This window comes from Ranitomeya imitator, chromosome 6, assembly GCF_032444005.1.
Source record: "Ranitomeya imitator isolate aRanImi1 chromosome 6, aRanImi1.pri, whole genome shotgun sequence".
Classification (NCBI taxonomy): domain Eukaryota; kingdom Metazoa; phylum Chordata; class Amphibia; order Anura; family Dendrobatidae; genus Ranitomeya; species Ranitomeya imitator.
Window position 1 is genome coordinate 322,635,705 of NC_091287.1, and position 27,628 is coordinate 322,663,332.

Genomic DNA, 27,628 nt, shown 5'->3' on the forward strand with positions numbered 1-27,628 from the left:
AGAGCGTGAGGAAGCAGCGCATATGCGATACCTCCCTTCGCTTTCCCGCATGCCAGTGGTCTTTCTCTCGACCGGTATCTGTGCAGCAGCGGTTACATGATATTCATGTGTTGCCATTAAGCAACTCAGCAAGGTGAGTGTATCTCCCCTTTTCCCCGACATCCCATTGTCATTGCATAAGACCCTATTACGCTTTTTCTCTTCCCAGTTTTATTCGTATTACCCACTGGCATGGAATTGTTTAGTAAAGAAACATTCACAGACTCCTATGGTAAAGGTCACCTGAAGTAGGTATACTCTGGCCAAAAAACAGGATTTTTGGTTGCTTACCGTAAAATCTGTTTCTTGGAGCCTCCATTGGGGGACACAGGAACCATGGGTGTATGCTGCTGCCACTAGGAGGCTGACACTATGCAAATAAAAAAATTAGCTCCTCCTCTGCAGTGTACACCCCACCGACTGGCATTAAACTCTTCAGTTAGTGAGAAAGCAGTAGGAGAAAGAACAAGGTTGAAAAACCATAACCACAAACTTGAGAACTGTAAACGTGAGAACAGTCAGAGAACATATAACAAAAACATTGGGAGGGTGCTGTGTCCCCCAATGGAGGCTCCAAGAAACAGATTTTACGGTAAGCAACCAAAAATCCTGTTTTCTTTATCGCCTCTCATTGGGGGACACAGGAACCATGGGACGTCCCAAAGCAGTCCCAAGGGCGGGAAAACAGACTTCCATCAGGTCAGAGGACTCACCACTGCCGCCTGCAGGATCCTTCTGCCTAGGCTGGCGTCCGCCGATGCGTAGGTATGGACCTTGTAAAATTTGGCGAACGTGTGGATGGAAGACCAAGTTGCCGCTTTGCAAAGCTGTAGGGCGGAAGCCCTGTGGTGCACCGCCCAGGAGGCGCCGACTGCCCGGGTAGAGTGAGCCTTAATCCCAGGAGGGGGCACTCTGTTCTTGACCCGGTAAGCCTCCAAAATTGCCGTTCTGATCCAGCGAGCAATAGTCGCTTTAGAAGCCGGCTGGCCTCTGCGCGTGCCATCAGGAATGACGAAAAATGAATCCGTCTTCCGGAAAGAGGATGTTCTATCCAGATAAATCCTCACTGCCCTGACTAGGTCCAGCTTGTTCAACGATCGCTCCAGAGGATGAGTCGGAGCTGGACAAAAGGAAGGTAGAACGATGTCCTCGTTGAGGTGGAAGGTGGAAACCACCTTAGGAAGAAAAGAAGGTGGAGGTCGGAAGACCACCTTGTCCTGGTGAATGACCAAAAACGGAGGGCGGCAAGACAGTGCCGCCAGCTCGGAAACGCGGCGAATGGACGTGATGGCCACAAGAAAGGCCACCTTCCAAGATAAAACTGATAGAGGAATCTCCCTAAGAGGTTCAAAGGGAGAAACCTTCAGAACGTCCAGTACCAGGTTTAGGTCCCATGCCTCCACAGGGGCCCTGTACGGCGGGACGGCGTGGGCTACCCCCTGAAAGAAGGTCTTAACCTGTGGCCGAGAGGCCAAGGTCTTCTGAAAGAGGATGGAAAGCGCAGAGACCTGACCCTTCAGGGAACTAAGAGCCAGGCCCGAATCCAGTCCTGCCTGAAGGAAGGCCAAAAGAGAAGGCAGGGAAAAAACCATAGGCGGCACGCGGTTGGACTCGCACCAACGGAAGTAGGCCTTCCAGGTGCGGTAGTAGATCCTGGAAGACGAAGGCTTCCGAGCCTGAATCATGGTGTGAATGACCCGGTCCGAAAGGCCGGACGCTCTTAGAACCGCGGTCTCAACAGCCACGCCGTTAAACTGAGCGACCGAGAATTCGGGTGGCAGATAGGACCCTGGGACAGCAGATCGGGCCTGTCTGGAAGGCGCCAGGGAGCGTCCGCGAGAAGGTTGACGAGCTCCGCGAACCAAGCTCTCCTGGGCCAATCCGGGGCGATCAGGATGACCGGCACCCCTTCCGCTTTGATCTTCTTCAACAGTTTGGGAAGTAATGGAAGGGGTGGGAACAGATAGGGCATCTCGAACTGTGACCAAGGAATGGCCAGAGCATCGACGCCCACTGCGAGAGGATCGCGTGACCTGGAGACGAATTGTGGAACCTTCCTGTTGATCCGAGACGCCGTGAGATCCACATCCGGAGTTCCCCATCGAAGACAAATCTGATGGAAGACCTCCGGATGCAGGGACCATTCCCCCGCCGCGAGACCCTCGCGGCTGAGGAAGTCGGCGGCCCAGTTTTCTACGCCGGGGATATGCACCGCGGATATCACCGGAACCGTTGCCTCTGCCCAAAGGAGGATCTTGGACACCTCGGCAAGGGCCAAGGAGCTCCGAGTCCCCCCCTGATGGTTGACATATGCCACAGCCGTGGCATTGTCCGTCTGGATCCGGACTGGAAGGCCCCTGAGAATCCTTTCCCAATGGCGGAGGGACAGAAAGATGGCCCGAATTTCGAGGACGTTGATCGGCAGCGCGGACTCCTGTAGCGACCAACGGCCCTGAACCGTCAGGTGGCGAAAAACCGCACCCCAGCCGATCAGGCTGGCATCCGTTGTCACCACCTGCCAGTGAACCGGAAGGAAGGACCTGCCCTGGGAGATGAGAGGAGACGTCAGCCACCAGTTGAGAGACCGCTTGACCCGAAAGGAGAGTCTGATCGGCCGATCCAGGGAGAAGACCGACCTGTCCCACTGAGACAGAATGGCTTGCTGAAGGGGTCGAGAATGGAATTGGGCGAAGGGAATCGCTTCCAAGGTAGCTACCATCCTCCCCAGAACCTTCATGGCCGATCGGAGGGAGGGAGGCCGAGGACCCTGGAGCAAGAGAATGTCCCGACAAAGGGTGGATCTCTTGTCCTTGGGAAGGAAGACTCTGGACTGACGAGTGTCGAAGAGCATGCCCAGAAAGATGATGCGCTGAGAAGGAATAAGGCAGGACTTCTTCCGGTTGACCAGCCATCCGAAACGGGATAAGGTGTCGAGAACAATGGACAAGCTTTCGTGGGCCTGAGCAAAGGACGGAGCCTTGATGAGGATGTCGTCGAGGTATGGAAACAGAACCAAGCCTCTGACTCTCAAAATGGCCATCAGCGCCGCCATGATTTTCGTGAACACCCTTGGCGCGGTTGCGAGACCGAACGGCAGGGCGACGAACTGAAAATGATCTTGTTGCACTGCGAAGCGCAGGAAACGGTGATGTCCGGGAAATATTGGAACATGTAGGTAGGCGTCCTGGATATCTATAGAGCATAGAAATTCCTGAGCCTCCATGGAAGCAATTACTGAACGAAGGGATTCCATCCTGAAGTGTCTCAGGCGAACCCTCCTGTTCAACAATTTTAGGTCCAGAATGGGACGAACCTTGCCGTCTTTTTTCGGTACCACAAAGAGGTTCGAGTAGAAACCCGTGTACCGTTCCTTTTCTGGGACGGGAACGATTACCCCGGATTTGAGCAGAGAAGCGATGGCTGCGAAGAAGCCCGGAACCAAAGCGGGATCTTTTGGAGGACGAGATTGGAAGAAACGATCTCTGGGTCGGGAGGCGAACTCTATTTTGTATCCCGAAGACACAACTTCCCTGACCCATGCATCCTCTACTGCGGAAATCCAGACGTCCCTGAAACGGAGAAGACGGCCCCCCAACCTGGGAGTTGGGCTGGAGTCTTGCCGAGAGTCATGCGGAAGTGGATCTTCCAGTCCTGGGCCTGGACGATCTACCCTGGGAATAGCGAGGACGCCAGGACGGAGTGGGCCTGAAGGACACCGCCTTCTTCTCTTGACGTGCCTGTGGCCTCTGTTGCTGCTGGGAAAAGGAGTTTGACGCAGCGAAGCGACGAAAAGGCCGGAACGAGCGAAACTGCCGTCTAGGAGGAGGGCGACGAGGTTTAGCCTGGGGGAGAAGGGAACTTGTGCCCCCAGTGGCGTCCTTAATGATCTGGTCCAGCTGGGAACCAAAGAGACGAGAGCCCTGGAAGGGCAGACTAGTGAGGGACTTTTTGGAGGACAAGTCCGCCTGCCAGGCCTTGAGCCAAACGGTCCGGCGGATGGCAACGGCATTGCTGGAAGCCTGAGCCGCACAAGACGCGACATCCAGGGAGGCGGAAACCAGGTATTCACCAGCGTGGGAAATCTGGTTGGCAAGTTCCGCTAATTGCGCGGAAGGAGCCCCGTCCAGGATACCTCGCCGCAGATCCTTGGCCCATTTTGAGATGGATTTTGAGGCCCAAGTGGAAGCAAAGGCCGGGCATAGCGCTGCTGAAGCCGCTTCGAAGGCAGATTTTGCGAAGGATTCTATAACTCTGTCGTTAGAGTCCTTCAGAGACGCTCCGCCGGACAGTGGGAGCACCGTGTTGGTGGACAGCCTGGACACAGGTGGATCCACCGAGGGAGAGACCGTCCAATTGGCGGTAAGATCTGGTGAAAAAGGATATAACACCCCCAGGCGTTTTCCCCTCTGAAAACGTCTGGTCGGATTCTCTCTCTCTCTAGTCAGGATTTCCTCGAATTCAGGATGAGGGGCAAAAAATCTTGAAGGTGGTTTGGCCCGTCTAAACGAAACCGCCTGATCTGCGGGTTCCGTAGAGGGATCCTTAATGCCGCAGGTTTGGTTTATAGCCCGAATGAGGTTCTGGACCGACTCACTCATGGTGGCGATTTGGCTAGGATCCAACTCCGACATCTCCTCTGAGGGCGCATCAGATAAAGCCTCGCCTGACTCAGGGGAGGAGGAACGGTGCGACACCAACCGCGGGGGAGGGCCGTGCGGCGAGATGGAACGCGAAGAGGACTCAGACCGACGTTGCTGTCTGGACCTTTTGTGGCTAATCAAGGAGGGCTCAGGCGGCGGTTCCTGCGACCCGCTGGCCACTGCAGGGGTCTGCAGGGGTAACCGATCCAGCGCGGACACCAGGGTTTGAGACACCCGTGTTAAATTGGCCACCGATTCTGACAGAGAAGCGGCCCAGCCTGGGATGGGGGGATCACTCTCGGGCGCAACAGCCGGGGGATCCTGGGCGGTGGGAACAATCGGGTTGCTGCAGGACTGACACAGCGGGGAGGACTGACCTGAGGGAAGTTTGCTGTTACAGGACGAACATGCAAAGTACGTGACTAAGGCAGAAGATGAAGAGGTAGGGGGACGAGAGCGGCCCCCTTTAGAGGTAGACATTTTTAGGGACCCTGAAGATGCCAGTGGGTTAGGGGACAGTGGGCAGAGGGGGGTGTCAGTCTGCAGTGCAGCTACTCACGGACCCGGTCCTGGAAGATGTCCCACTTGTCCTCGGCGGAGAACTTCCCTGAGGTGCTGATTCTGCGATGCTGAGCCACAGAAGATGCGAGTGCTGCTGCTGTGAGAAGCGGTGTACACCGGCCGAGGGACCCACGAGGAAGGGGGTGGAGCCAGACGCAGAGGCGCCGGTGGGCAGGGCGCAGTATGTCGGGCGGGAAAGAAGCCCGCCCGCAGAACCGGAAGTGAGGAGCCGAGAAACCGGAAGTAGGCCCCGGCGTAAGCCGGGACCTAAATTAGAGACCGGCGCCGCCGGAGAAGGGAACCGCGGCGCCGGAGCAGCGCGCCGCAGAGTCCGAGAAGAGCGGCAGTCCGCCAAGGCTGCCCGAACGGAACCGGCGGGGCCGCGGCGCCAGAGGCAGGCCCCGGCAGAAGCCGGGACCCAAACTAGAGGCCGGCGCCGGAGAATCGCGGCGCCGGAGCGTCGCCAGAGGATCGCGGCGCCGGAGCGCCGCCTGAGAATAGCGGCGCCGGAGCGCCGCTGGAGAGTGGCGGCGTCGGAGCGCCGCAGAAAGCAAGCGGCACGGCACCCTGCCAAGGACGCCGTGCAGACACAGGACACACCGCGGCCGCCGAGAAGCGAGACCGCAAGGGGGAGCGGCGCGGCAGCCCGCCAGGCCGAGACTCCACAAGGGAGACACCGTGGCTGTGCGGCCGCCAATGAAGGAGAGCCCCGGAGGAAAATGAGCCACAGCCCCCGTGGCAGTCCCTGGGATCCCCCCCAAAACAAACGCCATGAGGGAGGACCGGGGGACATCTGGAGAAAGGATCCCGGGGGAATGGAGAGCCCGCCAGGGGAAATACTCACCTAAACATCCCACGCCGTTACTAACCTGAGGGGAATGAGACGTCCACGGAGCTGTGATGGACGTCCTCGTCTCCTCCGACCGACAGGCTCTGGTAGGCGAGTGGGTGGGGGACGGAGCCAGGACCGGACTTCTGAGCACGCTTCTGTGCTAGGATCTTGGTCCTGGAGAGGGATCTATGAGGATACGGGGTGGCAGTACACGCCGTACTCATAGTCCGTATTGTGGGACTACAGGCGTGACTGCTCACCCTGTATCCCTCCGGAAAACCTGAAAAGAAACGACGCACATTGAGGTAGATAAGGGTCTAATGAAAGACCCGTGTCCACCTCCTACTGACACTAAGCTAAACTGAAGAGTTTAATGCCAGTCGGTGGGGTGTACACTGCAGAGGAGGAGCTAATTTTTTTATTTGCATAGTGTCAGCCTCCTAGTGGCAGCAGCATACACCCATGGTTCCTGTGTCCCCCAATGAGAGGCGATAAAGAAATACAATGCTAGGAATCTGTCTCACCAGATGTTTTCACACAATTCAGTGCCGGAAACAAGCGACTCACTTCTAAAAGGGCTGCCTACCAAGTTTAGCTGTGACGGACTGAAGATCTGCTAGGAATACAGGAATGTTCTGCAGCTGCTCTTGTAGTTCCACCAGGCCACTTCTCTTCTTCTCCCAGTGGGCAGACAGCATCACCACCTCACTGTCAACCAGCTGCAAACATAAAAAAAAAAAACATTCCCCAAAATGTTAAAGTTAAAATGTTGTAATAAAATCAAGCATATTAATAGTTCATAGAAAATAAAAATGTAAAGGTCACAAAACTTTATAAAATCTGTGTATACTGATAATTCGATATGGTATTTTGCAATCTTAGGGTATGTTCACACGTTCCTGATTTCCATCCTTTTTTTTTCAGGACTGTTTTTTAAAAAACTGCAGCTCTTGGCAGAAAACGCAGGTCCTTTTTTTGGTCCTTTTTTTGTCCTTTTTTTGATCCTTTTTTATGCAGTTTTCTATGCAGTTAAAATGGCTGAAAATACCCTAACCCTACCCCTAACCGTACCCCTAACCCTACCCCTACCCCTACCCCTACCCCTAACCCTAACCCTATTCTAACCTTAGTGGGGAGAAAAAAAAAATTCTTAATTTTTTTTATTGTCCCTACCTATGGGGGTGACAAAGGGGGGGGGGGTGTTATTTAATAGTTACTATTTTTTTTTATTTTGATCACTGAGATAGGTTATATCTCAGTGATCAAAATGCACTTTGGAACGCACTGCGCATGCGCCCGCCATTTTGCAAGATGGCGGCGCCCAGGGAGAAGACGGCCGGACGGACACCGGGACGCCGGGTAAGTATAAGGGGGGGAGATTAGGGCACGGGGGGGGCATCGGAGCACGGGGGGGGGGGGGCATCGGAGCACGGGGCGGTGGGATTGGAGCACGGGGGGGGGGGGCGGGATCGGAGCACGGGGGGGCAGCCACACTCCGCCCACGCACTTCCGCCCGCTTCCCCGCACTTCCTGCTGCAGCGGTTCGGCACCACAAACCGCAGTAAAACCCGCAGATATTTTTTTCATCTGCGGGTTTTACTGCGGGTTTGTCCTCACAATGGAGGTCAATGGGTGCAGAACCGCTGCGGCTCCGAAAAAAGAAGTGACATGGTACTTCTTTTTTACCGCGGCTATTCAGCGCGGCTTTTTTTCCCCGATTCCCGCATCATGTGCACAGTGGTTCCTGTTTTCCATAGGGTACAGTACACTGTACCCTGCATGGAAAACAGCTGCGGAACCGCAGCGGCAAAAACGCTGCGGTTCCGCAGAAAAAAACGCACTGTGTGAACATGGCCTAACAGTATAAATGCATTATAAGTAATGTCAGTTAAGATGGTGACATCTAGTGGCAGAACTGATGCATTGAACATATAGTATACTGGTGGTGAATGCACTAACTGTCCTACATTACTCCCTAACCATAGTATATAGTACAAATACTCGATCTCCGCTCCATACATTGTCCATGGGACAGCTAAACAAAGCAGAGGACGGCGCTTGGCTATTTCCCTTGCGGTTAGGGGAAAGATTTCTATTGTGGGAATACCCCTTTTTTAATGGGGCAAAAATTTGAACTCTTGTACTTTTTTTATATTTTTTTAAACTTTTATTTTTATGTTTTTAACTTTATACTTTACGAAATAGTCACCTTACGGGACTTGACATTGCGATTGTTTGATCGCTTGGAGTATACATAACTGGGCTTCAGAATTGCTAGGTATAGCTATAATCATGATCTATTAACACCAGATAAACGCTGGCTTTCACAGTATCATAATGACAAGCAGACCCCCGGCTCATAAACTGACAGAGGAATTTAACAGGTTAACAGCTGCGGGTGGAGCAGAGGTTCCACTCGCGACTATTAAAGGGAACCTGTCACCTGAATTTGGCGGGACCAGTTTTGGGTCATATGGGCGGAGTTTCCAGGTGTTTTATTCACCTTTTCCTTAAACGCTGGCTGCATGCTGGCCGAAATATTGGATTGAAGTTCATTCTTTGTCCTCCGTAGTACATGCCTGCGCAATGCAAGATTGCCTTTCGCAGGCGTGTACTACGGAGGACAGAGAATGAACTTCAATCCAATATTGCGGCCAGCATGCAGCCAGCGGGTAAGGAAAGGGTGAATCAAACACCTGAAAACTCCGCCCATATGACCCAAAACCAGTCCCGCCAAATTCAGGTGACAGGTTCCCTTTAAAGGCAGATGATGGCTGATTAAGCACGCAGAGGGTAAATGTAATACCTCCACAGTTTTTTGAGGTTCAGTTTTAGGTTGTTGCTCATTGTAAGATAAAAATTACCTGGTAATGCGATTATCCAGGTCTAAGGATGAGCGGACCTGTGGATGTTCGGCTCCGGTGAGTTTGGATGAACTTTATAAAAAAAAATAAAAAATTGGTTCGGGTACCAGAACTTGAACTCATCCAAGTGAATGGGGGACCCGAACATCTGGCGGTTCCCACTCTGTGTGACAGCATGGCAAACACTGGCTCTGACCGGAGACACTGCCGGTCACAGCCCTGGGTATCGCAGACCGATGTGGACACCCACGCTGTTACACAGAGGACAGCATGTCAACCAGATAGCAGCGAGAGCAGGCGACACTGATGAGAGGATTCACCAGCCGCAGCCTGTGCATAGTAAGAAATAGGTCAGTGAGATGTAGAATTAGTGCAGTGGATGTGAAGCTTACAGTACATGTATTTAGCTAATAAAGAAATAAGGAGAAAAAAAATGGTGTGGGGTCCCTCTTATTCTTAATACCCAGCAGACAGCTGGAGGATGGTGTTATTCTGCTATCCCAACAGACTATATGTGCATGTGCGGGAAATACTAACAGTTTCACTTATGAATCAGATCTTTAACATCATATCCATTGCGCGTCTGCACACATTGAATTGTTTACAACTTTAGTGATACAACTTGTAAAAAGCTTGGCACTCAGGTAGATGTTGTGAGCAGGTCATTTCATTTTGGGCAAGCAATCCAAAAAAAAAAAAACGTTTCGGTCCTATAAAGACCTTCCTCAGTCAGACTGTATATAAAGCAAAAAACAAAAAATATATATGATAGATAGTGAGCCTTCGCGGGCAGGGTCCTCTCTCCTCCTGTACCAGTTATGACTTGTATTGCTTAACCCCTTAGTGACAGAGCCAATTTGGTACTTAATGACCGGGCCAATTTTTGCAATTCTGACCACTGTCACTTTATGAGGTTATAACTCTGGAACGCTTCAACAGATCCGGCTGATTCTGAGATTGTTTTTTCGTCACATATTGTACTTCATGTTAGTGGTAACATTTCTTCGATATTACTTGCGATTATTTATGAAAAAAATGGAAATATGGCGAAAATATTTAAAATTTTGCAATTTTCAAACTTTGTATTTATGCCCTTAAATCAGAGAGATATGTCATGAAAAATAGTTAATAAATAACATTTCCCACATGTCTACTTTACATCAGCACAATTTTGGAAACAAAATTTTTTTTTGTTAGGGAGTTATAAGGGTTAAAAGTTGACCAGCAATTTCTCATTTTTACAACACCTTTTTTTTTTAGGGACCACATCACATTTGAAGCCATTTTGAGGGGTCTATATAATAGAAAATAACAAAGTGTGACACCATTCTAAAAACTACACCCCTCAAGGTTCTCAAAACCACATTCAAGAAGTTTATTAACCCTTTACGTGCTTCACAGGAACTGAAACAATGTGGAAGGAAAAAATGAACATTTAACTTTTTTTTGCAAACATTTTAATTCAGAACCATTTTTTTTATTTTCACAAGTATAAAAACAGAAATGTAACCATAAATTTTGTTATGCAATTTCTCCTGAATACGCCAATACCCCATATGTGGGGGTGAACCACTGTTTGGGCGCACCGCAGAACTTGGAAGTGAAGGAGCGCTGTTTGACTTTTTCAATGCAGAATTGGCTGGAATTGAGATCGGACGCCATGTCACGCTTAGAGAGCCCCTGATGTGCCTAAACAGTGGAAACCCCCCACAAGTGACCCCATTTTGGAAACTAGACCCCTTAAGGAACTTATCTAGATGTGTGGTGAGCACTTTGAACCCCCATGTGCTTCACAGAAGTTTATAACGTTGAGCCGTGAAAAAAAAAAAAAAAAAAAATCACATTTTTTTCTACAAACATGATCTTTTTGCCCCCAAATTTTTATTTTCACAAGGGTAACAGGAGAAATTAGACCACAAAAGTTGTAGTGCGATTTCTCCTGAGTACGTAGATACCCCATATGTGAGGGTAAACCACTGTTTGGGTGCACTGCAGAGCTTGGAAGAGAAGGAGTGCCGTTTTACTTTTTCAATGTAGAATTGTCTGGAATTGAGATTGGACGCCCTGTCGCGTTTGGAGAGCCCCTGATGTGCCTAAACAGTAGAAACCCTCCACAAGTGACACCATTTTGGAAACTAGACCCCCCATGGAACTTATCTAGATATGTGGTGAGAACTTTGAATGCCCAAGTGCTTCACAGAAGTTTAGAATGCAGAGTCGTGAAAATAAAAAAATAAAAATTTTCCACAAAAAAGATTTTGCAGCCCCCAAGTTTTTATTTTCACAAGGGTAACAGGAGAAATTGGACCCCAAAAGTTGTTGTCCAATTTATCCCGAGTATGCTGTTACCCCATATGTGGGGGTAAACCACTGTTTGGGCGCACGGCAGAGCTCGGAAGGGAAGGAGCGCCGTTTTGGAATGCAGACTTAGATAGAATGGTCTGTGGGCGTTATGTTGCGTTTGCAGAGCCCCTGATGTACCTAAACAGTAGTAACCCCCCAAAAGTGACCCCATTTTGGAAACTAGACCCCCCAAGGAACTTATCTAGATGTGTGGTGAGAACTTTCAATGCCCAAGTGCTTCACAGAAGTTTATAACGTTGAGCCGTGGAAAAAAAAAAAAAAAAAAAAAAAAAAAAAAAATCGCATTTTTTCTACAAAAATGATCTTTTTGCCCCCAAATTTTTATTTTCACAAGGGTAACAGGAGAAATTGAACCCTAAAAGTTGTTGTCCAATATATCTTGAGTATGCTGATACCCCATATGTGGGGGTAAACCACTGTTTGGGCGCACGGCAGAGCTCAGAAGGGAGGGAGCACCATTTGACTTTTTGAGCGCAAAATTGGCTGTCGTGTTTGGAGACCCCCTGATGTACCTAAACAGTGGAAACCCAATTCTAGCTCCAACCCTAACCCCAACACACCCCTAACCCTAATCCCAACCCGATCCATAATCCTAATCACTAACCCTAACGATAATCACAACCCTTACCCCAAAACAACCCTAATGTCAACCCTAACCATAACCCTAATCAAAACCCTAAATCCAACACACCCCTAATCCTAATCTCAACCCTAACCTGAAACCTAACCCTAATCCCAATACACCCCTAATCACAACCCTAATCTTAACCCTAATCCCAAACATAACCCTAATCCCAAGCGTAACCCTAATACCAACCCTAACCCTAACTTTAGCCCCAACCCTAACCGTAACCCTAAGGCTACTTTCACACTTGCGTCGTTTGGCATCCGTCACAATCCGTAGTTTTGGACAAAAAACGGATCCTCCAAATGTGCCCACAGGATGCATTTTTTTGCCCATAGACTTGTATTGCCGACGGATCGTGACGGATGGCCACACGTCGCGTCCGTCGTGCACTGGATCAGTTGTGTTTTGGCGGACCGTCGGCACAAAAAACGTTCAATGTAACTTTTTTTTGTACGTCGCGTCAGCCATTTCTGACCGCACATGCGTGGCCGTAACTCTGCCCCCTCCTCCCCAGGACATAGATTGGGCAGCGGATGCATTGAAAAACTACATCCGCTGCCCACGTTGTGCACAATTTTCACAACGTGCGTCGATATGTCGGGCCGACACATTGCGACGGCCCTGTACCGACGTAAGTGTGAAAGAACCCTAACCCTAAATTTAGCCCCAACCCTAACCCTAAGTTTAGCCCCAACCCTAACCTTAGCCCTAACCCTAGCCCTAACCCTAATTTTAGCCCCAACTGCTGTTCTCCTGCCGGCCGGCAGATGGAGACAGATGGCGGGCGCACTGCGCATGCGTTCGCCATTTTCTTTTGCCGGCGGCCAGGAGGAGCAACAGGAGGACCCAGGGACACAGGTGAGTATGATAGGGTCCCCGAATCCCCCTATTTCTCTGTCCTCTGATGTGCGATCACATCAGAGGACAGAGAATTACACTTTGATTTTTTTTTTTTTTTGCGGTCGCCGGTAAACAGTTAATTACTGGCGATCGCAAAACAGAGGTCGGTAAAACCGACCCCGAACATGTTCTTTGGGGTCTCGGCTACCCCCGGCAGCCGAGACCCCAAAGATTCTCCCGGTGCCGGCCGGCGGGCGCACTGCGCATGCGCCCGCCATTTTGAAGATGGCGACGCCCACCGGGAGACACGAGGAGCACCGGGGGAGATAGGTGAGTATCGGGGGGCTACCTGGGACCCCTTTTCTCTGTCCTCTGATGTGTGATCACATCGGAGGACAGAGAAATTAAAAAGAGATCGCGTTTTTTGGGGAAAAAGGAAAAAGAGAAATATAATCAATCAAAAAGGGTGGGGGCCCAGAATGATATCTAAAAGAGATAGGTCATAAAGATACGCATTATGAAGTGTTGTATTGGATATATTATCTTTGCATTTTTTTCTTGCTATCATATTGCAAAATAATATAGCATATTGCTACTTCTGGTTAAAGCGGTTTCTTATGGTTGTCAGGCAAGGTTGGAAAAAAGATGCAATGTTGCCTTTTATTGTCTAGTAACCTGATGTACGGTATTACCTGAGGTACGGTTTTACATGTTTGTCCTTCCTTGTTGGCTTTGTGTTAAATTAACCCCTTAGTGACAGCCAATTTTGTACTTAATGACTGGGCTAATTTTTACAATTCTGACCATTGTCACTTTGAGGTTAAAGCTCTAGAACGCGTCAACGGATCCCACTGATTCTGAGAATGTTTTTTCGTGACATATTGTACTTCATGTTAGGAGTAAAATAAGTTCAATATAACTTGTGTTTATTTATGAAAAAATGGAAATTTGGCAAAAATGTAGCAAATTTTGCAATTTTCAAACTTTTTATTTTTGTACCCTTAAATCAGAGAATCATATCGCACAAAATAGTTAATAAATAACATTTCCCTCATGTCAACTTTACATCAGCACAATTTTGGAAACAGAATTTTTTTTTGTTAGGACGTCATAAGGATTAATTGACCAGCGATTTCACAGTTTTCCAATAAAATTTACAAAATCTTTTTTTTTTTTTAGGGACCCCTCACATTTGAAGCGAGTTTGAGGGGGGTCAAACAAACAGAAAATACCGTATATGCCGAGATTTTCAGCCCTTTTTTTAGGCTGAAAGTGCCCCCCTTGACTTATACTCGAGTCATTGTCCCAGGGGGTCGGCGGGGAAGGGGGAGCGGCAGCTGTCAAATAATACCAGATCAATCCAGATACAACTCTGCATGTCCCTGCTTCTCCGGCGCCCACAGTTCTTCCTGTGTTCAACGGTCACGTGGTACCGCTCATTAATGAATACAGCCCCCATAGGGGTGGAGCGCATATTCATTACTCTAATGAGCGGTACCAGTGACCACTGAACACAGAAACAAGCTGTCGGGGACAGAGATTATCGCATCAGAGAAGCTGCCAGGGACCGCGCTGGGAGGGTGAGTATAACGGAGGAGGGTTAGCATTGCGATATTCAACTGTCCCCGTTCCACCACCGTGCACCGCTGTGTCTTCTGCATCCTCTGGCTGTGACATTTAGGTCAGAGGGCGCGATGACGTGTTTAATGTGTGCGGCGGTGGAATGGGGACAAGTGAATATCGCAAATGCCAGTGTCCCCGCCTGCTCAGGACAAGCGGTAAGTATGTCTTTTTTTTTTCCGCAGCAGCATTATATGGGGCAAATGTTTCTATGGAGCATCTTATGGGGCCATAATCAACCTTTATGCAGCATTATATAGTATCATAGTTATTAAGGTTGAAGACTTTAAGTCCATCTAGTTCAACCCATAGCCTAACCTAACATGCCCTAACATATTGATCCAGAGGAAGGCAAAAAAAAACCATGTGGCACATTGGGGAAAAAAAAATTCCTTCCCGACTCCACATACGGCAATCAGACTAGTTCCCTGGATCAACGCCCTATCAAAGAATCTAGTATATATAACCTGTAACATTATACTTTTAAAGAAAGGCATCCAGTCCCCTCTTAAATTTAAGTAATGAATCACTCATTACAACATCATGCGGCAGAGAGTTCCATAGTCTCGCTGCTCTTACAGTAAAGAATCCGTGTCTGTTATTATGCTTAAACTTTCTTTCCTCCAGCCGTAGAGGTTGCCCCCTTGTCCGCGTCTCAGGTCTGTGATTAAAAAGATCATTAGAAAGGTCTTTGTACTGTCCCCTCATATATTTATACATTAAAAATAGATCACCCCTTAGCCTTCGTTTTTCCAAACTAAATAGCCCCAAGTGTAATAACCTATCTTGGTATTGCAGACCCCCCCAGTCCTCTAATAACCTTGGTCGCTCTTCTCTGCACCCGCTCTAGTTCAGCTATGTCTTTCTTAAACACCGGAGACCAGAACTGTGCACAGTATTCTAAGTGTGGTCGAACTAGTGACTTGTATAGAGGTAAAATTATGTTCTCCTCATGAGCATCTATGCCTCCCATTATTTTATTTGCCTTTGCAGCAGCTGCCTGACACTGGCCACTACATATGAGTTTGTCATCCACCCATACACCCAGGTCTTTTTCATTGACGGTTTTGCCCAGAGTTTTAGAATTAAGCACATAATTATACATCTTATTACTTCTACCCAAGTGCATGACCTTACATTTATCCCCATTAAAGCTCATTTGCCATTTATCAGCCCAAGCTTCTAGTTTACATAAATCATCCTGTAATATAAAATTGTCCTCCTCTGTATTGATTACCCTGCAGAGTTTAGTGTCATCTGGAAATATTGAAATTCTGCTCTGTATGCCCCCTACAAGGTCATTAATAAATGTTAAGAAGAGGGCCCAATACTGACCCCTGTGGTACCCCACTGCTAACCGCAACCCAGTCCGAATGTGCTCCATTAATAACCACCCTTTGTTTCCTATCCCTGAGCCAGCTCTCAACCCACTTACACATATTTTCCCCTATCCCCATTATTCTCATTTTATGTATCAACCTTTTGTGTGGCACCATATCAAAAGCTTTTGAAAAGTCCATATACACTACGTCCACTGCGTTCCCTTGGTCCAGTCCGGAACTTACCTCTTCATAGAAGCTGATCAGATTAGTCTGACAAGAACGGTCCCTAGTAAACCCACACTGATACTGGGTCATGAGGTTATTCCTCTTCAGATACTCCAGTATAGCATCCCTTAGAATGCCCTCCAGGATTTTACCCACAGTAGAGGTTCAGCTTACTGGCCTATAATTACAGAGTTCAGTTTTTGCCCCCTTTTTGAATATTGGCACCACATTTGCTATACGTCAGTTCTGTGGTACAGACCCTGTTATTATGGAGTCTTTAAAATTAAAAATAATGGTCTATCAATGACTACTTAATTCCTGCAGTACTCGGGGGTGTATCCCATCCGGGCCTGGAGATTTGTCAATTTTAGTGATTTTTAGACGCCGCCGTACTTCCTGCTGGGTTAAGCAGGTGACACTTAATGGGGAATTTTTGTTATCACTGATCATATTGTCTGCCATGGAATTTCCTTGTGTAAATACTGACGAAAAAAAGTCATTTAGCATATTGGCTTTTTCCTCATCCTCTTCCACCATTTCACCCAGGCTATTTTTAAGGGGGCCAACACTATCATTTTTTAGTTTCTTACTATTTATGTAGTTAAAGAATATTTTGGGATTATTTTTACTCTCTCTGGCAATGAGTCTCTGTCTCAATTTTTGCTGCCTTGATTTGCTTTTTACAGAATTTATTTAATTTGCTGTATTTATTTAATGCCTCATCACTACCTACTTCCTTTACTTCTCTAAATGCTTTCTTTGTGTCACTTATTGAGGCCCTTACAGCTCTATTTAGCAATATTGGTTTCCTCCTATTTCTAGTATGTTTATTCCCATACGGTATATATTGTGCACAGGTCCTATCCAGGATGCTACTAAACATCTCCCATTTTCTTTGTGTATTTTTATGTCTCAGTATATCGTCCCAGTTAATTGCACCAAGATCATCTCTCATCCGTTGGAAATTTGCCCTCCTGAAGCTTAGTGTCCTTGTAACCCCTCTACTACCCATCTTATTGAAGGATACATGAAAACTTATTATTTTGTGATCACTATTCCCCAAGTGACCCCCAACCCTTATATTTGATATGCGGTCTGGCCTGTTGGTTAATATTAGGTCTAGTAGTGCCCCCCTTCTTGTTGGGTCCTGAACCAGTTGTGAAAGGTAATTGTCTCTCATAGTTGTCAAAAACCGATGACCTTTGCTGGAACTGCAGATTTCCGTTCCCCAATCTATTTCAGGGTAGTTGAAGTCCCCCATTATAATGACTTATCCTTGAGTCGCAGGGGCACATTTTCTATGCAGCATCTTATGGGGCCATAATCAAACTTTGTGCAGCATTATATGGGGCATATTTTTGTATGAAGCATCTTATGGGGCCCATCATAAACTTTATAGGGCATATTTTATTATGGAGCATCTTATGGGGCCCATCATGAACTGTATAGAGCATTATATGGGGCTCCTGATTCAATATGGATATTCAAATACACTTAACCTACTGATGTCTCAATTAATTTTATTTTTATTGGTACCTATTTTTATTTTTGAAATGTATCAGTAGCTGCTCCATTTCCCACCCTAGGCTTATACTCGAGTCATTAAGTTTTCCCAGTTTTTTGTGAAAAAATTAGAGGTCTCTGCTTATACTCGAGTATATACGGCTCTCAAAAGTGACCCAATTCTAAAAACTGAACCCCTCAAGGTGCGCAAAACCACATTCAAGTTTATTAACCCTTCAGGTGCTTCACGAGAAATAAAGCAATGTGGAAAGAAAAAAAATGAACATTTTACTTTTTTGACAAAAAATTTACTTTGGAACCAATTTTTTTTTATTTTCACAAGAGTATATCAGGAGAAAATGGACCACAAAATGTGTTGTGCAATTTCTCCCAAGTACGCTTATACCCCATATGTGGGGGGAAATAGGGATTTTTGTGTTACTCAACGTAAAATCCTTTTCTCCGAGACGCTCATTGGGGGAGACAGGACTGTAGGTGTATGCTACTGCCGCCAGGAGGCTGACATAAAAATAAGTTTAGCTCCTCCTCCACAGTATACACCTTGACACCGGCCGCAGGCGAATCCAGTTTGGTGCAAAAGCAGTAGGAGAGAAAAGGAAACATATCAGCATTAATACAGAAAACAACATGTCTAGAAATAACCCCACTGACTGAACCAGTCAGAAAAAAATGAAACAAAAAAGGAGCCATCTGGCTAACAGGGAGGGAGCTGTGTCCACCAATGAGCGTCTCGGAGAAAAGGATTTTACGGTGAGTAACACAAAAATTCCTATTTCTCCTTTGCCTCATTGGGGGACACAGGACTGTGGGATGTCCTAAAGCAGTCCCTGGGTGGGGAATTAACTCACCGGTATAACATCCAGGCATCTGCCGACTATAAGTGCGCCACCGCTGCCTGAAGAATCCTTCTACCCAGACTTGCATCTGCAGAAGTCTGAGTGTGGATATTGTAGTGCTTGGAAAAGGTATGCAAACTAGACCAGGTTGCGGCCTTGCAAACCTGTTCCGCTGAAGCCTGGTGCCGAAGCGCCCAGGAAGCCCCCACTGCCCGAGTGGAATGCGCTTTGATTCCGGCCGGAACGGCTACCCCCTTGACGCGGTAGGCCTCCTGAATAGCCGATCGTATCCACCTGGCCAAGGTTGATCTCGAGGGCACAAGTCCCTTCCTGCGACCCTCAGGGAGGACAAACAGCGCATCCGTCTGCCGAAAAGGTGCTGTCCGAGACACGTACCTTCTCAGCGCTCTCACTAGGTCTAACGTATGGAGAGCTTTTTCCACACGGTGCGTTGGTGCCGGACAAAAAGAAGGCAAGACAATGTCCTCGTTAATGTGGAACGAAGAAAACACCTTTGGTAAAAAGGAAGGTGCTGGTCAGAGCACCACCTTATCCTGATGGAACCGTAGAAAAGGAGCCCGACAGGATAGAGCAGCCAGCTCCGATACCCGTCTAATTGAAGTAACGGCCACCAAGAATACAACCTTCCAGGAAATGTAAGTTAAAGAGACGTCCTGAAGGGGTTCGAAAGGAACTTCCTGCAAGGCACTTAAGACCAGATTAAGGTCCCAAGCATCCAGGGGGGTTCTGTAAGGAAGAACTTATGAACTCCCTGTAGGAAAGTTTTTACCTGTAGATTAATAGCGATCCTGCACTGAAAAAGTACCGGCAAGGCTGATATCTGTCTTCTAAATGAACTCGGTGCAAGCCCTGAATCCAAGCCGGTTTGGAGAAACGCAAGAATGTTTGGGATGGAGAAACGTAGTGGGGGGAGCCCACGCCCTCTGCACCATGAAAGGAAAACCTTCCAGGTGTGATGATAACTACGTGCAGAGACGGATTTCCGGGCATTAATCATGGTAGCGGCTACCTCTTGGAAAAACCCGTCCTGTGTTAGGATCCAAGATTCAATGGCCAGGCCGTTAAACACAGGGCCCTTAAGTTCTGGTGGTAGATCGGGCCCTGCGAAAGTAGATCCAGGCGGTCCGGAAGCCGCCACGGAGCTCCGGCGAGCAGCTGCACTAGGTCTGCGTACCATGACCGACGAGGCCAATCTGGAGCGACCAGGATAGCTGGAACTCCTTCTGCCTTGACCTTTCTGATTACCTTCGGGAGCAGTGCTAGAGGGGGAAACAGATATGGGAGATGAAACTGGCCCCAAGGCAAAACTAACGCGTCCACAGCAATCGCCTGTGGGTCTCGACATCGGGCGACAAACCTGGGTACTTTGGCATTCCTCCCGGAAGCCATCAGGACTACGTACATCCGGGGTTCCCCAGAGTTGAGACATATCTGCAGAAATACTTCGGGATGCTGCTGCGGGTACCCCCTTGATGATTTATGTACGCCACCGCTGTAGCATTGTCCGATTGAATCCGGACAGGGCTGCCTGCCAGGAGATGATGAAAATGCTGCAACGCCATCTGAATTGCCCGAATCTCCAACAGATTGATCGGGAGGGTTGACTCCTGCGAGGACCAGCGTCCCTGGGCTGTGTGGCGGTAAAATACTGCTCCCCAACCTAGAAGGCTGGCGTCTGTCGTGACCACCAGCCAATGGACTGGGGGAAAAGGTTTCCCCTGTTGAAGAGATGGACTCGTTGACCACCATGAGAGATCCTGTCTGACCTGGACAGAGACGGCACCTGAGGTTGAGAGAGAATGGATTCCTGTCCCACGCTGATAACAGAGCATGCTGAGGAGGGCGAAGATGGAGTTGCGCAAAAGGCACTGCTTCTATCGCCGCCACCATTCTCAGTAAGACCCTCATGCAAAACCGAATTGTGTGATAGACTGGCCGGCGAAGGGTCTTCACCTCTTGCTGAAGTTTCAGGACCTTGTCCCGAGGTAGGATTGTCAAGCCTTGTAAGGTGTTGAAAAACATCCCTAGAAAAGAAATTCTCCAGGATGGTACGAGGGATGATTTTTCTCGGTTTACCAGCCACCCTAGATGAGAAAGAGTGTCTAGAGTAATGCTGACGTTTTCCTCGCAGGCACGAAAAGACGGCCCCTTGATGAGGAGATCGTCTAAGTCAGGTGAAATGAGTATGCCCCGAGAATGCAGGATGGACACAACAGCCACCATGACCTTGGTGAACACTATGGGGGCGGTGGCTAGCCCGAAAGGTAAGGCTGTGAACTGAAAATGCCGATTGCCTACAGCGAAACGTAGGAATCTCTGATGCGCAGGAAATATGGGAATGTGCAGATATGCATCTTGAATATCTATTGAAGCTAAGAATTCTCCCTTTTCCATTGACGCAATGACTGATCGAAGAGACTCCATTCGAAAGCGACGAATGTTGACAAACCTGTTTAAACGTTTCAGGTCCAGAATGGGCCTTACCGATCCGTCCTTTTTGGGAACCAAGAACAGGTTGGAATAGAACCCCTGAAATCTTTCTTCCTTTGGAACTGGAATGATGACCCCGTGGAGCCGAAGAGACTCTATAGGATTGAACAGGGCCTGTAACCGGGATTTTGAGCTGGGAAGACGGGAAGGAAAGAATCGGCACGGAGGAAGGTTGACAAACTATCTTATATCCTGAAGACACCAGTTCTCTTACCCATCTGTCGTGAACCACCGTGAGCCAGGACTGGTGAAAAAAAAAAAAAAAAAAAAAAAAGAGTAGGCGGCCCCCTAGTTTGTCGGCGCAGACCAGAGGCCGACTCCAGTCATTTGGCCGAAAACCTATGGGACCTAGATCCCCTTCCCCTCCCCTGAGATCGCATTCTCCCCAACGGGTTAGACCTGTATGAGATCTTATGATCTCTGTCCTGATTGGGTCACCCTGGAGCAGTGGGATTTGACGTTGGGGTCCACCTGGTATTGCGAAAGGGCTTAAAGTGAGCCTGGAACTGACGACGAAAAGGCTGCTTAATCTTCTGCTGTGGAAGAAAACAGCTTTTTCCTCCTGTTGTATCAGAAATGAGCTGATCCAATTTTTCTCCAAATAATGGGTCCCCCTGATAAGGAAGGGTTGTAAGAGGTTTCTTAGAGGTAGAATCTGCTCGCCATGTTCTCAACCAAAGAGCCCTTCTGATGGCAATAGCGTTTGCTGCCGCTGAAGCCGCACAGTTTGCTGCATCTAAAGACGCATTGATCAGGTAGCTCCCAGCCAGAGATATTTGATTTGATATCTCAGTCAACTCCACTGGAAGATCCCTCTCCTGAAGAGCCTTGGTCAAACATTCTGACCTCATCTCATCTCATGGCATTAGATACCCACGTCGTCGCAAAAGAGGGCGAGAGAGCTGAACCTGAAGCCTCAAAGACTGAACGAGCCAAACTATCAATAAGTCGATTAGTAGGATCCTTAATAGATGAGACATTGGGAAGGGATAACCGTGTATTAAAGGCCAAACGAGAAACCGGGGGATCTACCGAAGGGGATTCTGCCCATTTCTTACGCAATTCAGGAGCAAAAGGGTATCTAGCATTCAGAGCCTTTTGTCCCGCAAAACGACTGTCTGGATACTCCCTGTGACGTTGGACCAAGTCCTCAAACTCGGGGTGAGAAGCGAACACCCTATGAGACTGCTTGGCCCTCTTGAATGATACCTTATGACCAGATATCAAGGTAGATTCGTCCTCTATACCAAGGGTCTGGTTGACAGGCTCGATTAGACTGTCTACTGACTCCTGGTAATCAGGGGCCCCTAGAATGAGGGATCCCTCGGAATCGTAGTCCGAACCGAGTTCACCGCTCTCCACTGGAGAAGGTGAACGAGAAGGGGAACTCCAGGAAGCAGATGCCCTTGATGGACCGGGAGACGCTGTGTGGGTTCGCTTTCCCCCCGTCTGCCTAGTGCGAGCGCGGCCTCTGCAGGCCGAAGGCTCCTGAGAGTCGGAAGACCTCTCAACGGCAGGTGAACCGCTGTCCCTGGCCCCAGCCGGGGTCTGCAGGGACTCGATTGCCTTTGTTAGGGATGCTATAGACTGCGACAAGGATGTGACCCATTCCGGGGGAGAAACTACGGCATCCACCTGAGACGCAGAGGAGGGCTCCTGAGCGCGTTCGGAGACGCAGGCCTCACAGAGACGACTACTCTGGGCATGCGGAAAAGCGGACCGACAGACTACACATGCGGTATACATAGTACCGTGTGAGTTTTGGCCTTTCTAGACATGGTGCCCTGCAATGCTATAATCAGGGTAATCTAGGTAGGCCGTAGTAATGCAGCACACAATGCTGTCATGCTGGGGGGAGTAGCACTTACCCCAGTCTTGTGTCCCCGTTTGTTCTGTGTCCCACAGCGAAGAATCCGAGCTGCCTTTTTTGAAAAAGAGCGCCCCCACTAGTGGGCGGAACCGGAAACAGCAGCGTCTGCGGCCTAGAGGATGCTTTCCCAGCGCTTTGGCGAGGAGGGGGGCGGAGCCGCCGCAAATGACATAGCCGGAAGGGGCGGGACTTCCATCTGCAACCTACTTCCTGCTAGAAGCCACGGACTGAATTATCGGCCGCCCCGGAAGTGACGCTGGCGGTCCGCAGTGCGGCGCCGCCCGTAACACACAGGCCGCGGCGCCGCCGGAAACAGGGCAGTGCGGCGCCGAGACCGCGGCGCCACCGGCAGAAAAAGACTCCAGCCGCCATCGCAGCCAGACCGAAGGGACGCCAGGAACGAAATCCAAACCCCCGGTAAAATGCGCGCCCCAGGAGCCCTCATAGCCCCCCCACAGGCAGCCCTTTTTGAATGCCGGTGCCCGCGTGACGGGGGCTGTGTAACCAAACAGACGTGCAGGCACCCTAACTTCATCTTCCTTTCTATAGGATGAGGAGAGGGACCGTCCGCCCCCCTTTATCACCTCTGTCTAGCATTGGTGATGCAGTGGGGCCGCACGGACAATGCGTACGCACCTGTATAGCCTAGGGTTTCATTATCTTAGTGTGGTCAGGGCTTAGTCCAGCAAGTCCCACGTCGCGGGAGAGGATACGTCGAGGCGACACTCCACATGTTCGCCCGTTGATGGTTTGGGGAGATCGAACCCCTTCAATAAGGTCCGTCGCCCCTGTCTCACTTCCAAAAAAGGGTCCAGAAAGGTCTGGGAACCAGACGTGTGCCTCCTTCAGACACTAAGCATGAACTGGGTTCGCCTGCAGCCGGTGTCAAGGTGTATACTGCGGAGGAGGAGCTAAACTGTTTTTATGTTTACTTCGTGTCAGCCTCCTGGCGGCAGTAGCATACACCCACAGTCCTGTGTCCCCCAATGAGAAGGAGAAAACCACTGTTTGGGTGCATGGCAGGGTTCAGAAGGGAGGGAGCACCGTTTGAATGCAAAATTGGCTGGAATCAGTGGTGGTGCCATGTCACATTCAGAGACTCCCTGATGTGCCTAAACAGTGGAACATCCAAATTCTAACTCCAACCCTAACCATAACACACCCCTAACCCTAGTCCCAACCCCAACCATAATCCCAACACACCCCTAACCCTAATCCCAACCCCAACCCTAACCCTAGTCGTAATCCCAACCATAACCCTAATTTTAGCCCAACCCTAATGGAAATAAATACTTTTATTTTATTTTTACCTAGTTAAGAGTGTAATAAAGGGGGCTGTGATTTTCTATTCATTTTTATCACCTTGATAGGGTCTATCACAGTGATGAAAATGAATCAATAGGAAAAATTTCCAATTGTTGTTGGGTGCTGGCGGCCAGATCTCGATGAGCGCACTGCGCATGTGCCCGCCATTTTCTCCCGGAAGAATATACTGGAGGCTGCGGGGAAAACTGAGGTGCCGGGAGGGATGATGAATCAGGGGACCTCATTTTTCTCTCCTATGATGTGCGACCACATCAGAGGAGAGAAATTAAATGCGAAATCGGTCTATTTTTTTGCGGTCGCCATTATTCCGTTAATAACAGCGATCGCAACACTGGAGTTGGTAAAAACTGGCCCGAATCATGTTCTCTGGGTTCTCAGCTACCCCCGGTAGCCGAGACCCCGCAGACATACCGTTATTAAGAGGCGCTATACACTTATTTTCCAGCACCGTTAAAAAGCGGCGCTGAGGCATAAGTGCCCTTAACTGCTTCCATTAAAAGGCGTATCGGTGGTTTTTAAGGGGTTAATAAATATTTATACAAATATGTGATTGTTTGTCTGTACAGATCTCTTTTTTCTTTGCTATTCAATATACCGTTTAGTAGTCAGTATCACACAACAAGATTAGTAGTTTCATGTCATGACATTAGTAACATTTACCTCTCCTACTTTAGCACATTCTTTTGCACCTTTGTGTAATGCAGCCCATGAATCCTCATACCTACAATGGAAAATATGAAAGTAATCACTATAGTTCTTCAACTCCTCATACATTAAGTAGAATTAACAAACATTGGATATACTACAGAAGCTTCTTATAATAAGCCTGGGAGAGACTTCAGAACATCACAGTGATGACATTAGATCTCAAAAAGGCAGATGGTGTCATGTACATCCGCGATGCATTTCAATGTAGAACTGCACATAATTCCTCAAACCATGTGTTATCTGATCCTTGTGTTCTGTTGGCAGAGTCACTAGACTGCAAACTTGTCTCTATTCATCAATAATGATTAGGAGTATTAATCAGTGACCAACATTCAATTCTAATCTGTCATTAGAGAGTCCTTCAAACTATCAAAACATGTTTTATATGCCATCAATTTAGTAAACGGTTGACTTATTCATTTGGAAGATTTTTTTTATCGGGAATAAAAACAAAAAAAAACGCAGAACAATAAATGAATTTAAAAAACGTCATTGGAAATGAATTACAAAATACCTTTCAATGAAAAATCACATTTGTGTTTTTTCCCAGAAGGAATCAGTATAGTATGATACAATTGCCACCATCTTCTTTCACTGACAGTAACCTGTTCTAAAGTGGTAACAGGACAAGTGGCTGTGAGCATGTGCAGAAAGAAGTTCCACTGCTGTCAGCGTATGGTGTCAGTTATCTTCAGGTCACAGCAGCAACTCAGCATTCAGAAAACAGGGGGGACAGCAGTGTGAGCAGCCTCATCTTACATCAGCATCCATGGTATCTCCAATATTAGATCAGATAGACAGGGTGGGCAGCAGTGTGAGCAGCCTCATCTTACATCAGCACCCATGGTATCTCCAGTACTAGATCAGATAGACAGGGTGGACAGCAGTGTGAGCAGCCTCATCTTACATCAGCACCCATGGTATCTCCAGTACTAGATCAGATAGACAGGGTGGGCAGCAGTGTGAGCAGCCTCATCTTACATCAGCACCCATGGCATCTCCAATATTAGATCAGATAGACTGGGTAGGCAGCAGTGTCTGCTGCACATGCATCTGTTAACATTCTAAGACGGGTTTACGTAAAATGTAGCAAACTGGTGACCATTTTAATGCACTATAGTGATTAGCTCTCAAGGAAGTGAGCGATTTGTCAAATAATTGTCATTATAAATAAATACCTTATCTAATGTATTCATTTTTTCTATTCCCAAAGTACACTTAAGGCTACGTTCAAATTTGCGTTGTTTGGCGCAGCGTCGACGCAACGCACAACGCATGGCAAACGCATACACAATGCAGCATTTTGACGCATGCGTTGTCCTATACAATTGAAGATCCAAAACGCCCCAAAAAAATACATTTAGTCAAAAGACACATGCGTCAAAAAACGCGGCTCAATGCAAGAACTTGCGCCCTATGCGTTTTTCATAGACACTAATGTGTTTTTTTGGCGCATTTATGATGCAGGTGCGTTGCATGCGTTTTTCTTCGGAAATGTGACGCATCAAAACTGCAACCTGTAGCGTCGTCCGCGTCCTGTCTGGTGTGCCCAAAAAACGCATGCATCATAAAACGCATGACATTGCATACGGCGCATGTCCATGCGCCCCCATGTTAAAGATAGGGGCGCATGACGCATGCGTCGGTATGTGTCGACGACGCTGCGCCCCACGGCGCAAATGTGAACGTAGCCTAAAAAGAGTATGTTTCTGAATTTCCTGCATTTAAACCAGCAGTATGCTAGATTTAGAAAATGTACTAATTATGAGCGGGAGTACATTTAGGCTGTGTGCAAACATTCAGGAAAAAACGCATACATTAAGCATCCTCCAGACTCTCCTCCAGGCCCTGGGAACCATATAATTGTAAAAAAAAAAAAAAAAAAAGAATTAAAATAAAAAATCATGATATTCTAACCTTCCAGCATCCCCGGCAGTCTTCCCGCTCTTCGCGATGCGATAAAAAAGTTTGACAAGTGTGACCAACCTGTCAATCAGTTTTCCAAGCAATGCTACAGATCGCTGGGAAAATGCTAGCATTCTACAAGCTAATTACACTTGTAAAACGCTAGTGTTTAGCGGAAATACGCATGCCAATTCCGTATGCGTTTTACCAGCGGCACAGTTGCGGAATTGCTGTGGAAATTTCCGCGGCAATTCTGGACGTGTGTACATAGCCTTATGCTACAATTTACTCTACTTTCTGGCATAAATAAGGCGAGTCTATAATGCCAAGTTAAACAACGCCTTTCTCGATTAAGCTCCATCCACGTGTCTGGGGGTTAGGGTGTTAGCGTAAAAACGTTAATTTGTTAAATTTGGGTAAAATTCTGCAGCTTTTGTACATATAATGTATATGATGAATTCCTCCCCTAGATGCTTAATGGATATCTTTAATGTGGCCAGGGACTGAGAATCATGAAGTTCAAGTTCTTTTACTGATGAGGTACTTGTCTTTCAAATACACATCAATGTGTAAGGGGTTTGTCTAGGACTATAACACTTATGAATAGCATATGGATAGGATAGGTGATGAATGCCCGATTGGTTGGGGTGTGACAACTGGCACCCCGCCAGTCAGCTGTTCCCAGCGTCGGCAGCGACCAGAACTATTCAGTTACGGAGCTGCACAGCTCCAGAATATTTTCTGCGGCCGGGTACTGCACATCCACTCTATTGATTTGAATAGAACTATACAGTCAGAGCTGTGCTGCGTTGCTCCGTAACCGAGCAGTTACGGGAGCTGCCAACACTGGAAACAGCTGACCTGCCTACACTGGCTACACTGGAAACAGCTCATCTGCCTACACTGGAAACAGCTGATCTGCCTGGTGGCGGGTGTTGCATCCCTACCGATCAGACATTGATGACCTAGCCTAAGGATAGGTCTTCCATCTTAAAATCCCATACAACCCCTTT

At 48.1% G+C, this 27,628-nt stretch overlaps 1 protein-coding gene across 4 annotated transcripts in view; it reads right to left on the reverse strand.

Moving 5' to 3' along the window:
- Positions 1–27,628, reverse strand: part of DTNBP1 (dystrobrevin binding protein 1) — a 192,160-nt gene that overhangs the window by 143,572 nt on the left and 20,960 nt on the right. For all 4 annotated transcript variants that reach the window (XM_069730821.1, XM_069730823.1, XM_069730825.1 and 1 more), the window contains exons 4-5: positions 24,663–24,723; positions 6,659–6,791 (exon numbers count right to left, since the gene is read on the reverse strand). In XM_069730821.1, coding sequence (XP_069586922.1) covers positions 6,659–6,791; positions 24,663–24,723 — 194 coding nt within the window. The remainder of the gene's footprint in view (positions 1–6,658; positions 6,792–24,662; positions 24,724–27,628) is intronic.